Genomic DNA, 16856 nt, shown 5'->3' on the forward strand with positions numbered 1-16856 from the left:
ACATGGCTTGCTTTGCCTTTAGAAAAACATTTTTTTTTTCCTGTTCTGACTTCTCAAGCAATGGAGTCAGCCCCCAAAGTCCACCTCGCCGTTATTGCACCCCATCCTCAGCAAGCCTTTGCAGGTGTTTCGGGACTGGGAGTGGAGGTACCGATGTCCTGTTCTGACTTGTGGTCTTCTGCTGGGTTGGCAGAAGTAGTCACCTTTGGCAGAGGAGTGCCATCAGTTGTGGCTGCGTGCGTGTAACACACTCGAGCAATAAATAATTGGCAATTGAAACATAGCCTGAATTGTTTGTTTTACCTGCATTGGAATATCCGACCCTTCCTTTCCCTGTGCCTCAGGGTGCGTAACACAGCATCGTGACAAATCTTTGCCTGGAGTGACCTGACGGGGTATCTGAACACGTCAATGGCTTGGTTGAAGTGGAGGGAATCGGTCTGGGAAGGCCAGAGAGCATCTTTGCTTCTGACTTCGGACAGGGGAGCCGCTGAGTGGTGGGGCTGAGCTCCCGGGTCCAGCACTTATTTCGTTAATGGCTGTGTCAGGATACTCTTGTGTGCCCTTCTGTGATGTATGGTATGCCTGCAAGCAGTAAGTGCTGCGAATAACAGTTTCTGAAGTTAATTTCTGTGTACTGCTGTGGTGTTTATTCATCTGTTTCCATGAGCATGTAGAGGGACACAATTTATCAGCCACACGTGTTTACTCACAGGCTAATAATGCCGTTTCGCATGTCACTGGTTTTAATGAATATTCTGCCTGGGTACTGATGGACCCCTAGCACAAATAGCAAAATGGTACTGCATGTCTGCTAAAAGGTGTATTTGCAGCTCTCTCACAAGAACAAGCCATTTCTTTTCAGTGGCAGTATTATCTGGACTTTGCCGAAAAGTTAGCAGTAACCACAGTAAGTAACGCGTTTCCAGACAATGCCTTATTGTCTGCTCAGGCAAGCACAGCCTGAATGCAGAGACCTTGCATACCTACTTAGAATCAAGATTAAATTACCAACCTTTTTGGCATTTTTATGTAAAATGTTCTTTATTGTGGTCTTCTCATAGCTAAAGCATGAGTCACTTGCAAGCCATAATAGATTTTTGGCTATGCTGCATGATGAAGTGTTCTGGATGCAGTGAAACATTTAATCAAGACTCCAGGCAGTGCAACTCCCAGTGGTCACCTTAACCAAAAAAAAAAAAAAAACATGCCCCCAAAAAAAAAACCAGAGAGAAAGAAGAAATAAATTATGGCACCTTTTCTTTGCAGCACTAAGATGATTATTTGGTAGGGACAGCGCAAGAAAGTGACATCTTTTTAATTTTAAATAACGATGAAAGCAGATTTACACCTGATCTAGACTAGATAGAAGGCAGAAATTTTTCAGGATGAGGGTGGTGAGGCACTGGCACAGGTTGCCCAGAGAGGTGGTGGATGCCCCATCCCTGGACACATTCACGTTCAGGTTTGACGGGGCTCTGAGCAACCTGAGCTTGTTGAAGATGTCCCTGCCCATGGCAGGGAGGTTGGACTAGGTGACCTTTAAAGGTCCCTTCCAACCCAAACCATTCTATGATTCTTCTGATAGCGTCAGTTAATTCAGTGAGGCTTTGAAAGCACTCTGATCTCCCAGCATGTTTTAGAAAATATTGATGCTTTATAAAAGTGAGTTGGTTGCAAAACATCAAATCACCTTACTGAACTGTACATTACATTATGATTTTAACTCCAGGGAAGTTACACAGTGATAAAATACTGGAATTGGAGCCCACAGATAAACATTACATGGGAAATTCCAGCGTTACATATAAATCTTATTAATCATGTTTCCATGCGTGTTTATTTAACAGAGAAAAGGAAATATGTTGACAAAAATGCATTAAGCCCTAGGTTTCCAAACAATTTCGAGGCTGGTAATCAGTAGTAATTCCTGATTTTGTGAAGGAAAAGGAGATATTGCTATAATCCTTATTCTAGATGGGCTCAAACTGTTGTCTTTTGCTGGGTTGATATTTGATCTGCGCTGGGATGATTGGAGTGGGCAGTCGTGGAGCCCAGGACAGCTTTGACATCCTCTCTTTCTTTGAGGTCCTCTTGAGCTGAGATATCGAATTTAAGTCTTGTGCCTTGGTCTCCTTCTGTGGAGAAATCCTAGGTGTCTACGGTTTAATTGTATGGCTGACACATCCATTTATTGCCTAAGGGCTTGTTGCCATCACCTAAAATTAGGGACTTTGCCTGAAATGTACTGGAAGGAGTTTTGATTATATTTACTACACCGATTTTTTTTTTTTTTTTTTTTCTTTTCTCCTGCAAAGGCGTTACCCCAAAACTCAAAGATCAAGTGACTGCTGCTGCCCCTGGATGTTCAGACTTGTCTTTTTTTTTTTTCAAAACAGTGCCTTTTTAGAGTTTTTTTTCACATTTTCTCCCCAGCTGCAGTCTTCCCACTGTTAATAGTGGGATTCTTAACAACTTTGTGTTTCTATTTAACATGTTTGCTGGCCTGCAGAACAATAGATTAATGTGATTTTTATTGTACTAGCATGCACCGGGATTGTTTGCCTTCTGGAAAATGGGATATTCAGATGCCTCATTCAGCCTCTCTCTAAGCAAAAGCTATTGCTTTGTCCCAAGACATTTTTTTATAAATGGGCTTTCCATCTTGTTGTGGAAATTATAAATATACATGGTCTGTAGTTCAGGTTTTCCACCTTTCTGAGCTCTGGAATTGTTGGTTATTCAAGTAATTTTAAAACATAAGTGTTTATTTTTTGCCCCCACACTTAACTGTTTCCCAGTATTTTAGTTAGAGCAAGGTGGGAAACTGGTTCAGGATAGCCTATGGGTTTTCATCATTATTAGAAACATTATTTTAGGCAATATCAAGATATATATAGATTATTTTTTTTTACAAAAGGATTTTTCTTGTTTTCTTTCTAGAAATGCATTTTTGCTTGGTTGTACTCTGATACTTAATCTTTCTGTTCCCTTGCTTTCACGGTTTGGAGGAAGCACGCACACACTGGTCCTGCAAACACTTAGTATAACCATAACTTCACTGATGATTACTCACATCAATAAAAAAGTAACCTACACATACATTGTTTGTGTAGATCTACATCCAGCATTGTTTGCTGGATGAACAAAAAGGCTGAAGTGATAGAGGCAGGAGAAAAATGACTAGTGTCGCCCAGGTTCTTCTGTTAGTTGCATGGATGTGTGAAATTAATAGTTGAATTTTTCTCTTTTATCATCATGAATGATCTTATTTAGAATATTTACCAAGGGATAGGGAATAGAATCCTTTCACTTTTATTCTGTTAAAATTGATAATGCAATGCCACAGTCTCCAGCAAAGAAGAATACGCTTCTTAATTTTTTTTTAGTATGAAAGATCGTATAATGGCTTAAGCATAAACAAAAGTCTTCAGGGTGATGTGTGCCAATGCTGCCTGTAGATTATTAAATGTTATCTCTTGAGAGAGGGAGTGAACATCACGGCAGTAAGCAAGGTGAAGAAGAATGACTCAACAAGGTAAGTATAAATTGAAAGGAAAGCTGTTGCCTTTCCACTCTGTTTGATCTTTAATCAAATAGCTGTAGCGTTTGAAGAAGTATCGAACACATGAGACATCTGGGAGTTCCTTTCTTCTTAGATCGTGTTCTATCTATAGATCTCTGATCGAGCGTGTAACATGGATAGGGTGGCTGCAAGCAAGAATTACTGTGTGTGCTTTGGGACTCCCGGTGAAACTTGCTGCTGCCACATGAGCTCATTCAAGTTTCCCGTGGCATCTTTTTTTCCCCTCATTTTCGTTTGATAGAGGGAAGGATTTTAGAAAAGTATTCTGTCTATAAACCCTCCTCACCTTGAAATAAAAGAAAAATAAATGTTAGTAAGTGTAATAAAACAGAGGGATAGGTTCTGGCCAAATGAGCGCATTGGGTTATAGAAGGTGTTACGATCGGATAGAATTTGGCACGTTGCCTTCCAGTGCAATGTTTTATTTTGCATACCTTTGTAGCTCATAAACTCAGTAAGTTTGGTCACTAAAATAATTTCTTGTTCCTGAATAAAACTCTCATATTAAGCTTTTCATGTTAAGCATGGAATTTGTCTAGCCTGTTCAGTACTAATTGTCTGGGGTGCTAGTATTTTTGAAGTGGATTGGGTTTTTTGCTCTAAGAAATGAAACTTTGTCTTTTAGCAACTGTTTCTTAATTCAACAAATTACTTTGAATAAGTATAAGAATAGATTGTTCAAATGCAAACTCATATTAATTTTGGTTAACCAAAAAAAAAAAAATCTTCTTTTTTTCTTGGTTTCCATCATAATTGAGTTTCTCCTTGTCCTCCCAGAAAAAATTGTTTTCAGAACTGTGTACAAAGTATGAAGCTGTGGAAGCCTTTACACTGCAGCATCACTCTTTGTAAAGCGTCTTTTTCACACAGACTCCTCATAAATGCCATCAGTTAATTCAAAGAGGGTGTTTTCTACTTTCTTCAAAGTAAAGACAACATTTTGAAACAACAATGAGTTTCCCAGTGACTTCTTGTGTTCAGGTTCATGCCCTAAATGCGTAAATAGATACTGTATGCTTTATGAAGTGACGTTCTGGTATGATTCCTTATATCTGTTAAGATCTGAGGTTTGTCTGAATGGGGAAAAGAACTCTTACTTTTCTTACATCTACATTTAAAGTAAATGGAGGCAAAACTATTTGCTGCCCTGCCTCTATCTGTTCTGAATTTGTTGATGGAGAAAAAACACAAGAGGCTAATTTGAGCGGCAAATAAGAATATTAACAAGATCAAGGTAATTAATACTTTCTCTGCTTTGAAAATGTCCGTGACAGCAGGCTGCAGCAATCAAATTGCTGCAGATGAGGATGAGTTGACCATCTGTAATAGTGGCAGGGGTATAGCATTATTGTGAGAATGCTACTAACCTTGCAGAATGAGAAATTTGATTCAGACACGGGGAAATTTGTGGTATTGTTTGACTCACTACTTTTGCTAATCTCTATGGTTTGTTGTATATCTGTATTTTTGCATCTTAGTTTAATATAGGTTGAATCAAACGTAAAACAAACACACAAACAAACAAAACAAACTAAAAAAGATAGTTTGCATAGAGATTGATATGTAAAATTATTGTTTATTTTACAAGGCATAGTAAATAAGCAACATGTATTTTTCTGTAAAATAAACTGTGAGGGAAAGCTTTAATTTTCAGTCTTTTTTCTAGACACATTAAACATGTGAGGGAAAAGCATTATACTAGAATTTGTACAACAGTAGGGTAATTTTGTGGAAATTTACACACACACGTGGATAGAACAAAGCTTTCTGATTTTTTCATTTCCCCTTGAACAAATGAGGCAAGGCAGTGTTTTGAATGTATTCATCAGTTTTCCATCACAGTCTTAACAGATTTAGAAGTGCCTATGACTATTTATATTCTCATGGCTTCTGTAGAAATTCAAGGCTGTTCAGAGGAGCAAAACCCACATCAATGCCTGGACCACCAGAGAGAGCAATTTAGAGAAATAAAAGGTATAAACGTGTGGGCAAACACGTTTCACTACCTTTGCTGCTGCTGTATTTTATTATATTTGAGTCCTCTGGGTGACAGTAAGAAGGTTTGTGTCCTGTCTTAAAGGTACTGTTGATACAAATGGGAATCGAGAATTTGTCAGATGGAAAGTAGCCTAAATTCTTGGTCAGAGATTGACCATAGGTGCAGTACTTTGAGCGGTCCAAGGAGCATTCTCAGGCGACTGGTTTGTGTCTCTGGCTTGCATCCTGGAGTCACGTTGACTGACAGGTTTGAGATCAGGCAAGAATATTCCCCATGATGGATAGATTTGGAGAAGGAGGTGATGGTTATCACTTTCCGTGTAACCTGGGCATATTGCTTCCTGCAGTTGTACAGATGTTGTCACCTAATGGGTCCTTCCTGTTCCAAGGACCAAGGTTTGGACAAATCTCATAAACTCTTTTTTTTTTTTTCTTTTCTCCCTGTACCATATTTCAGGTTTTGAGGCCTTTGATTTCCTAGATATTTATTCTTGTACTTGCTGTTGTCACTGGTGGATGTTTTGCCATTGGTGCAAGCTGAGAGCACAGTACGTGTTCTGTAGATGCCCGTGGTACAGATGGCCAGTAGTACTGCCATGACCACCTTGTCTTGCCTTCATTAAGTCTGAGGCAGCATTGCACATAATTATTAATTGGTAGCATATGATTTTAATCAAACCATGTATTTCAAGAATCCAAGTGATGGACATTGAAATCTTTATGCAGATGCAACGTGGAATTAGAAAGATAGAGACGGTTGGGGAGAGTTTTAGTTTAGATGTTTGATTAAAGCTTTGTGGATTTTTTTTTTCTTTTTCCTCCTTACTAAAGATGTGATAAGATATGCTGAAATCTTCCAGTGCCCCATGGCAATGAAAGACACTGTGGTTGTGGTTGTCCTGTGAGCTTCTGCTTGGGATCAGAACTTCTGAAATAATTTCAAAGTGAAATTAGCTTCTGAACTCCTGAATAGAAGACTGGACATTCAGTTTACACCTGAACTTGTTCAGGATGTATACTTTCTTAAATGAGGCCTTTGGCACAGAACTTAATGGACTCTTGTTCTGGGGAAAATGTGAAGTTTTTTCTGAAGTCTTTCTCACAGATTTACTGCTTGAGTTAAATTTCTGCAAATAGGCACATCCTTGGATCTTGTTCCTTAGGTTTGCAGTACTGTGTGTAAGCTGAAGTAGTAAGTTATAGCAGAACTAACAGAGGGATGCTAATTAGACTTAGCCAACAGTGAATTATGAAGCAATATGCATTATCTAAGCCCTGTGGATAAACAGTAAATCATGGTCTAAATGCTCTTTAAAAATATTGTGGTCTCTGTAAAAGTTTCTCTTCCTTATTTGACAATTTCTTACTTTTTCACCATCTAAAACATGTCTTCAGTATAAAATACAGTGTCTTTGTTTACTTGTGAGCTGATTTTTCAGCATAAAATGCCTTCCTCTATTCTTCTCCTTTTTTTCAGTTCTCTGGAATCTGACTTTATAATTAATTTATTTTGTCCCACAACCCTTAGCCATCTGTATTCTTGGATTCTGACTGTTTCGCATTATGCAAGCTGTAGGCAATGCACAGCTCCTAACCCAAAACCCCAGAAGTTGTCATATATTTTTCATATGATTTTTACAAAGGGCAATCTCTCATCATGAAAATGGGTTCTGGTGGTGAAATGTCACCTACACCTGAAACATTAGCTGTGCATGACATATATGGTATGAATAAATAAATTGCTCAGCTGTGCAGCTGCTTTACCTTGAAACCGTATCTGGGGAAATGCTATACTTTGAGCAGAAGAGCATACGTAGTTTGCTGTGCCAGTTCGTGAGGCAGGACCCACTTGGCAGGCATAGCTGGCAAAATCCAGCGTCTGTCGTTTCTACCGTGTCTCTCCCATTTCTGTGATTAATTGTCACCAGCAGTCACCATGAAAACCAATATAGGCTGTTTTATTCTCTGAAAGTTTGCGTCTGGTTGATTAGTTGTCGAATCATTGCTTGTGATGCTCCAGTCAGCACTTCTTGTGCTTCTGTTGTCAGGGATTTAAATTTAATGATAAAACCTTCTGGGTTAATTTGTCTCAGGCCATAAAGTGTTTTGAGTACCATTTGTGAATGGTCAAAGGAATTAAATATGGTATAAGTAGGTAATGGCCTTATATAAAGGGCCGCATAAGGCCTATAGAACAGTGTTTTGTCTAAACTTCCAGCAGATGTATCTGTAATGTTAATGTAATGTTTCCTCTGTTTTTAAAGACATTTTGATTCTCTTCAATGCTGTGGAAAAGTTCTGGTAGGCTGACAGTAACCGTAGCCTACATAAATACGGAACTCGAACTGGAAAAAAAAATAAATTAAAAGGAAAAAGATCACTTACTTGAGGTGACTGGGGATGAATTGGATCACCAGGTGGGAGATGCCTCCCTATGTGGCATATATATTGACCAGAGACCAATGTAGCTGTAGTATGTTTACAGTGGTCTAGATCTCTCCACCCTCTGAAGAAATCCTGTTGGAGGAAAAATGCTTGTCAGGGAAACAGCTGAACTCCTTGCAGCCTTCTCTGCATTAGAAACATCTTCTGAGACAGAAGAGATGGGTGTGTTAGGAACAAATGTATAGTCGGAGTGTTTACATGCCTACAGCAATTTATATTTTCAGGGTCTTTGGTGAAGGACAGTAGCACAACACACCAAATCTGTTCCATCACAAAATCTAGCAGTGGTGGAAATGTTAGGCTTTCTGAAACACTTGTGTTTGCGAGGACAGAACGATGGAGCATCCTTCAGGATGTGGTCTGAGGAAGCCCACAGAGGACCGATGACCCCAGGGTGCACCCACCGAGAGCTTGGGGAAAGACGGAGCAAGCGAGCCTGGGTGACTCGGTTTCTCTGCAGGGACAACCGAGGCTCTATCACTAAAGTGCTTATCTTTGGGATCGTCCTGGTGATCAAGTCAGAATGGCTTGGCAATTGGTGGTCTGTATGAAAACAGAATGCAAAAAGAAAATACTATGGCAGGTGAGTAGAAATAGTAGAAAGTAAACTTCAGATCACCAGCAATGTCTGCGCTGATTATATCCAGAGCAGCCTAACCCGTATATTTTCAACTAAGTGCAGGGAGATCCCTTGTGGATAATGGCATGGCAGGTACTGTAATATAAATAATATTTTGCCTGTCAATCAAAGTATCTTCTTGAAGTCATCCATACCTTTGCCTCCCTCCCTGTGCAGCAGCCCTATCTACCTTTGTTTCTTGATGAGCAATGAAGACAGACTTCCTTCAGCGACTCAGTTTTCTTGTTAGCGGGTCTTCAGAGTTTGGTGGATGTTTAATATTTTGGATCCAAAACAAGCCTCTTTTTTTCCATGATAAATGTAAAACAGCTGTGTCCTCTCTTTCATTCTTTCTTTTTTGGAATATTATATGCCATACCCGGCAACAAGGGAAAACAGCTCTGCAGCTTTTTGAATTAACATCAGCAGGGCAGCAATCTTGCTTATGAAAAACTAGGAATAAAGAACACACAACCACCTTTCAGGAACAATCATTACTACTTGGAAAAGCATACAAAGATCACATGTGAAAAGAACATTTGTTTAGGTGTGCATAGGCAAGGAGAGTAGATGCTAGTGGGTGCTTCTAAAGTAACGTTTATGTTTGCAATTAGAGGAGAGCTTCGAGAGAGAGAAAAACAGATTATTTTAAAAAAATATAAAGTACAGGAGTGTGTTTTGCTCCCTCAGAACGGAGAGTTGCCAATATATAAACATTTCAGAGAAAATTTTACACCACCTCATCTTTATGTCAGGCAGCATTTAATGGTTGAATGATCTCCTGCCCCAGGACTTGGCAGCTATCCTCCAGGGGCTGACTTTGAGGATTACAATGACAGTCTATCAGTGGATCTTTTCCAATATAAACTAGACTAGGACCATTTAAAATCAGTTGCTATCAACAAGTCAAATTAACTTTATTTATGTTAGAGCCTTTCCTATGAGTATTTTATAACAATGTGGAATTTTAATATCCGGAGGGGCTTTTCCTATTGTTGGTGTGATTTGGGAATGTTCTAATTCATGTGATTAAGAACAATTTACTTGATTTCTTTCAAAATTATGTGATTTGTAACATTCAGGTCCAATCAGTGTCTAACTCACAGTGCTCACACAACTTTCCCCGATTCCTGCTTTTCACAGGTGGAAATAACACTTCAGGATATCAATGACAACCCACCGGTATTCCCCACAGATATGCTTGATCTGACTGTAGAAGAGAATATAGGAGATGGATCTAAAATATTGCAGCTGACAGCCATGGATGCTGATGAGGTAGGAGCATGGTTTCATATTTGAAAATCTGTACTAAAAATGCTCTTCTGGAAATACATGTTTTTACCAGTTCCCTTGTTCCCCTTATGAGAGCTTGGCATTGGGAGTCATTGCAGTCGTGCTTTAAACTGCGTTTAGCCCATTCACAAAACTGCGTTCAGGATAGTGGAGTCAGAGGCAAACACACACAAGCGAGACAAATACTGTATTACTTGAAGGCTGGTCACTGGTTTGTATATAACGAGTTAATGTTTTACTAACGCCTCTTAATGAGCGGTTCCACTAATGGCAAAAAATGCCCCACATTTTGATTTTAGATGGTCTTGATGTTATCAGTCTCATCATACCCCAATACCCGATGACTTGGCGAAGATGCTGGACTGCCCAGCTTGTGGTAAAGATTTATTGACATTCAGTTTAAGACCACAGCTTGAGATCTAAACCAACTCTGAAGCAGAGATGTTGTGGTTTAGCCCAATTTCAAGGTGTGCAATAAAATTCATGTGAGACAAGCCTTGGAGAACAAGAAAACTTTCAATAATGCCTGCTTGCCCTTTGACTAGAACTGTTTAATATTAATATTATCCTTTCCTAAAGAAGGTTTTATTTCACCAAACAGAAGGGAAAAGAAATAACACTAAAATATGTTCTCTGTACATGAACCTGTTTGCAAAACAGTTTTGCCCGCTTAGATTCATTAGTGTGAGGGCACTGCAACTAAAGAGCTATTAAGAAACTAGCAAAAGCCTTTGAGCAACTGATGTTAAACAGTTGGACAGTCAGCTTAGCAAGGGATATTGCAGTCTTGTAGTTTGCAAATATATCCACATATAATTTGATGTATTATTTTCTTTTGGAAAGTAAGTTATGAGAATGTTAATCATACTGTTTTATTCGCTTGAACTGATTCTTTCCACTGGGGAAAGACCTCAAAAGTCAATATGAGCATACAAAGAAGTTTGTCTTGTCATTAAAAGAGAGGGTTACACTTGACAACAATCAGCAATTCTTGCATTCCAATAATAAGGTAATTCAGCTTTCTCAAGAGAATTTTATTTCTGGCCTTTTTTGTGTTAGCTTGGTTAGTTGTCCTGTGATTGTTAATTGGTGTACTTAATCTTATTACTATGGAGGGAACCACTGGAACACCTCCAGGAATAGTACGAATGTGATTATGAATTTTTTGGGTTTCCCCCTATTTTCTGGTAGCAGCCTGACATACAGACAAAAAATAGGATTTTGGAAAGCTGCATATCTGTAACAAAAGTTCCAGCCATTTGTCTTCAGATTAGGAAGAAGTAAATATTGAACTACCACTCTCTGCTGCGATATGGTGAACAGATCTCTAAGTTTTAGCAATATATCGTGCTCCAGCCTCTTTTTGACCATTCCTAAACTGCACCTAATACATTATCCATTCTAAAGCACTCCATCAAGTGGGAATTTATTTGTTACCCTAGACAGAAATCAGTCAATCTTTTTACAGAAAGGCATGATTTCAATTTTCCTACCACAACGTTTGTAACTCAAACCTTTTACAAAGAGTCCAAGGTTTTTTAGCAATGTGCAGTTTAGGGTTGAAATACTTATCTTACCCCCGCCTTTGAAGTTGAGGGCACAGTGAATACTTGTTTTTCATATAATATTCCTGCAACGTTACGCTTTTCTGGCTGCTTTGCACATGCAACCCATATTTGCAGCTCAGTAAAACGGCATGCTGCCTTTGCTACACGTACAGATGCTTTCAGATTCTAAGTTTTAGCTCAAAAGGGTAAGGGACAGAACCCTTAAAACTCATGGCTGAGTGGTGTACAAGAACTCCTCTTACAAATATTTTTAAATGGTGGTATGAAGGCAGCAAATTTCAAGCCCTTGTCTGTTATAATAAGGACATCGTAGATCTGAGAAAAGTTGTAAAGACGTTCTCTAGGTGTTAAGGGGTACCAAAGGCGTTAACTATTATAACAGCTTCTAGCACTTTGCAACTTTTTAAAGTCAGTTGTTGATGGGGAATTTCTATACGGCTTTTTAATAGGTTTTACATACCTTTATTTTGTTTTGCTTCTCATCTAACTCATGTAAAGTTACTACTTTGATTAAACTAATATCACACGTGGCTGTGGTTTTAGCTGCACTCTATTAGGAGGATGCTGGCTCGTCAACCAAGTGGCAAAGAATGTGGTCACCTCTGAAATCTGAAATTCTCATCAGATGTTTTTGCTAAGCTGCACAATTGGAGGAAGGCATGTGGTGTCCTCCAGGTACACCTGAGCACACAGATGATGTGTATGCTAAGCACTGCATGCAGCTTTTCGGGGCTGGGCACCTGTAGAAGCTTGTTTTCTTTCTAAATTCCATTTTATCAGTTAGCGTGGTCCGACTCTTTGAAATAACACCCCAGAGAAAAAGTTTGGCACGAGTCACTCGTACAAGGTCAGGTAACTCGCGCTTGTCTCATCTCACATATACGAGCAGGTGTTTATCTGTGTTAATTTGCTTTTTTAGGCAAGAGTGTTTGACGCAGCTATAGAATTTCTTCCTCCCTGATCTTTTTGATCTGTTGTTCACCGCAGAAGTGCCACTCACGTGCCAGCAGCAGGTTTCAGCTGTGAAAGCTGAGCTCTGGCCTGGCACCAGGGGAGAGCACGGTAAATACCTGCTAGCCCACCAAAATGCATTGCCGGGCATAGTCAGCGCGTGGGTTATAGGTACATGCATCCTATGTTGGAGGTTACCAAACCTTCCGTGCCCGTAAGCCTGTCTTGGAAAAAGAAGGATGTGACCCCAGGATCTTAGGTCTCTTTCTGTTTTCCCTTAAAGACCAACATTAGTCTGCTAAGAAGCAAAATTCATAGCTGAGTATGGGCTTTTGGGGTAAATGTCTCTCAAGCTGCCCGCTGTAGGCAGCTGCTTCTGTCCCCTGGAGCACCCTCGGGCTGCAGCCTTGTGATGCACAGCCCCTCCCCAGGAGGTGGATGCAAACAGAGCTCAGGTAGCATCCCTTTTTCTAGGAAATTCAGTACTCCTCAGAGCTAAGATCTGTAAGGCGGATCAATGTTCTTGTTGATAATCAGTGATACAGACTGGATGTGGGGGACTTTTCTCAGTGTTTGTGACAGGGCAGGGCTGAGGCAAAATGCACTGTGTCAGTATTATTTTTTTTAGTGGAAGTTTTCATATTTTTTTCCTATGGTTTAAATTAAAACCTTAAGTGGAAAAAAAAAGTGATCATTTTTCTGTGCAACATTGCTTTTCCTTAATTTTCTTTGTAACCGAAATGCTCAAAGTCCACATGAATTCTTTTTTTCCAAGGACGAATGAGATACATAGTTTGATCCGAAAGCAAATGCTTTTGACTTCCAGCACAACCCAAGAGATCAGAACTGTGATTTTAATGACACATGATTTGTCACTTGGAGGCTCTTTTTTTACAGGGGTAAATATATTTCCATGCAGAAACTGGCCTTTGAGGGGCTTATGCAAGCACAGCTCCCGGGAGTTTCTCCTGAGCAGGAGCTGCAGCTCTTGCCATGCCTGCTGGCTGGGGGGGAAAAAACTTCCTCCCTGCATCCCTCCCTCCGTCCCACCTCCAGAGAGCCAGACAGGTAGAGCTGATCCCACTGGCAGGGATTCAATTTAACCTTTGAACATAAAACAAGAAGAATAAACACTGATCGCTGTTAAGTGGGAAGGTGTTGAACTGCTCAGTGGTGCTGGCTTGACGTTAAAAGAGGCATCAGAGCTTTATGGTGTTGACTAGATGCTTTATGAACAGTGGAGCAAAAAGTATAGTGGGAAGATGTTGCACTGCTCAGTGGTGCTGGCTTGACGTTAAGAGGCATCAGAGCTTTATGGTGTTGACTAGATGCTTTATGAACAGTGGAGCAAAAAGTATCTGGGTAGTCTCGTCATTTCACGTCTCATAAATAAAGACTGTGTGCGTATGCATCTTTACTGAGGGACTGAAGCAGGGACTGGGCAGGAAGGCTGTTTATTAAAGGAAACTGTTCTGAAAAGTATTCGCCTAGTGCAGTTACTGGAACGATTCTTGTCTTACTGAAAATTATTATGTGGTTTTCCTGGCAAATAACTTGATTTGACCACTTCTGTTTTTACTTAGGGAGCCAATGCCCTCGTCACATACACTATTATCAGCGGTGCGGATGATAGCTTCCACATTGACCCCGAGTCAGGAGACCTGATAGCCACCAAGCGCCTGGACCGGGAGCGACGCTCCAAGTACTCCTTACTGGTTCGTGCCGATGACGGCCTGCAGTCCTCAGACATGAGAATAAACATCACTGTTAGCGATGTTAATGACCATATCCCCAAGTTCTCCAAGCCGGTGTATTCCTTTGACATCCCAGAAGATGCCACTCCAGGTAAATCAGAAGTGGCTCTAAAATTAACTGAATTTTTTCTTTGTCAATCCACGGGGACTCGAGGGGGGGGGGGGAGCCGACCTGTCTGACTTGGCCAGGAGACAGAAGATGCTGAAGGCATCTGTTGGATGGGGCGGAGAAATGGAGGGAATCACATCACTCTGAAAGTCTGCTTGCTAGGAAATCTGTATCACCAGTGACATCAAATGTCTTTTCAATGGGAAATAACGAAGTGGTTACCACTCAAATAAATCCTAGATGCAGAATAGGAATTATTAAAGGATCCTGTATTAAAGGAGCCTGTATCCCACTGGAAGCCTCTGAGTGCAACTACTTAAAAAACAGCAAATGGAAAAGTAGGAGGAGGAACAACTTAGAGGATACAAACAGTATAACCTATCATGAAGATATAATGGTGATGCTGGTTTTGATTTAGCGAGCCGTCTTCAGTGAATGTGACTTGCAGTACTTAATTCCTCAAGTGTAGGATCGCAAATGGGGTGACCATTGAGCAGCCAGTAATACACTGATTCCTTAATAATATTCCCTACGTGTGCTCAGTTACTAACCGTAACATCATATTTCCTTGATCTTATCTTTGACTCCTGTCTTTGGCAAGGTTTTTGTAGAAAATCTAACCTTTAGATAATTAATTCTGGTTTCTAAATAGGATCACCGACCTCTTAAATTGCTGTTTTCTTCTATTAAAGCTTGTTTCATACACAAGAGTGTTTTGATGTTTAAAAGTTAGGTCGTAAGCTAGAAAACATTTAGACCAAAAAAAAACATTTTCAAAAACTGTGCTATACTATGTCTCCAGATGAGAAAGGAATATTACTTGCAATAAAATGTTTCCAGTATTTTATACAGACTGCTAGTATAAAAGCAGTATCTGCTGGCATTAATAACTGAAGCATCTTCGAAGCTTGTTCTCAAATATGAATAAACAAAGGAGATGCAAATGACCTGGTGATAGCTTTCAAGCTTTTATTAGTGCTTTGACTTACAAGCGTGGGAGGCTCAGCTTGGGACAACCAAGATTTACACCCATGCCTCCAACTTTTGCACTCTCTCCCACAGTCACAGTCCCAAAATTCAGTGGTGTTTTGGGTTAAAGGATTACAGTGCAATCAGCTGTGCCTCAGGAATCTGATCTGGAAGTGATTGAGACGTCTGTGTAGCATGGCGTGATTTGGTTGCTGATCCCCAGCTATGCTCTTCTCTCTTGTCACTCAGAGTCCTGAGGCTGGGTCTATTTTAGCAGGAATAACTCTGGAAATGGCGACCATAATTCCCTCCACGTTAAGATGAGGCTTCTCTCTTTAATCATTGATGGGGTGTACATTTGTGCCTTATATCCAGCTCAGCAGCGATGGATGCCAAAGGCTGGTTTTATTCCACTCAGCAGTGGTCCCGGAGCAGCTGGCAGGCTCATCTGGAGGGAAAGCACTGCGAGGTTTTCCCTTCGGGGCTCTGCTCTCTATCCCAAAGAGTTATCCCCATTCCCCTTGCAGTCTGGAGGCAGCAATTGGGAATTGTGCCTTCCCTGGGTCTCACAAGGCTCTCTGCTGAGCTTCCTGGACCCCGCTGTGCCGCAAACTCGCTGGAGGGCTGATAATCCCGTCCAACTTTGGGACAGCCCTCTTCACTCATCAACAATCAGAAACGTTAAAGCGTGAGGTAATCAAATGAATGTAAAAGATACTAGCATATTCAGTGTGATTAAAGGGAGTTGTAGCAATACTCTTTATTCTAATGATAAGCAGTTTTCATTGTCACGTTGCTCGAAAATAGTTAACTGTGCTGGAACGCCTGTAATTCATCTGGTTAACCAGAAAAGAAATTAAGTGATTTATTTTCTTGGAAATGAGCTGATCTTTAATTATAATTAGTGTTTGAAATACTAAAAAGTGACACTTAATTTCCAAACTTTAATAAGATAGGTCAGTCATGCGAATGCAGCTATGCAGAAATGAAAACAATGGCACGAATTCACGAGGAGTTGAATTTCAGAAAACAGTGAAGAACGGACCCCTATAAGGTTTCTAGTTTTCTAACCGCAGTTACCCTGCAAAGGCACTTTTTCAAAGAGTAGAACTGGGATATTTGGTATGTACTGACATTTCAGTTTCTGCATTTAGAAAGAAATATCTAGAAGGTTTCAGAAGTTGTATTTGTCTGTGGGGAGGAGAGGGTCCTTTGAGTTTTAGAAAGAAAACACCTAGCAGGAGAAAAGGTATTTTTGCCTGAGTTGGTATCTAACCTGGACATGTTCCCATTTAAAGATAAAACCAAATATTGCTGGCCATTTCTTGGGGGGGTTTAGTAGCCCTTTAAAGTACACATAATACTGAATACTGTTCCGTTCAGCTTTGAAAAAACTTTTGTAGTAGTTAGTTTATATCGAGGCTTGAATTTCTACCGGAGGATACCACTTATTCTCCAGAGCTGCTTGATGATGAGCTGGCTCTGACCACACCAGCGAGCTGCCTTTTGCGAGTGACTGATGTTGCTGTCCTGTCGTGCTGTGCAGGTTCCTTAGTGGCAGGCC

At 40.2% G+C, this 16856-nt stretch overlaps 1 protein-coding gene across 1 annotated transcript in view; it reads left to right on the plus strand.

The window, feature by feature from the left end:
• The window catches only part of FAT4 (FAT atypical cadherin 4), a gene marked incomplete at both ends in the record, with an annotated part of 121093 nt that overhangs the window by 68095 nt on the left and 36142 nt on the right, over positions 1-16856 (plus strand). The window contains 2 exons of the mRNA XM_009709765.1: positions 9792-9923; positions 14044-14333. Coding sequence (XP_009708067.1) covers positions 9792-9923; positions 14044-14333 — 422 coding nt within the window. The remainder of the gene's footprint in view (positions 1-9791; positions 9924-14043; positions 14334-16856) is intronic.

This window comes from Cariama cristata, unplaced genomic scaffold, assembly GCF_000690535.1.
Source record: "Cariama cristata isolate BGI_N322 unplaced genomic scaffold, ASM69053v1 scaffold3491, whole genome shotgun sequence".
NCBI classification, from domain to species: Eukaryota; Metazoa; Chordata; class Aves; order Cariamiformes; family Cariamidae; genus Cariama; species Cariama cristata.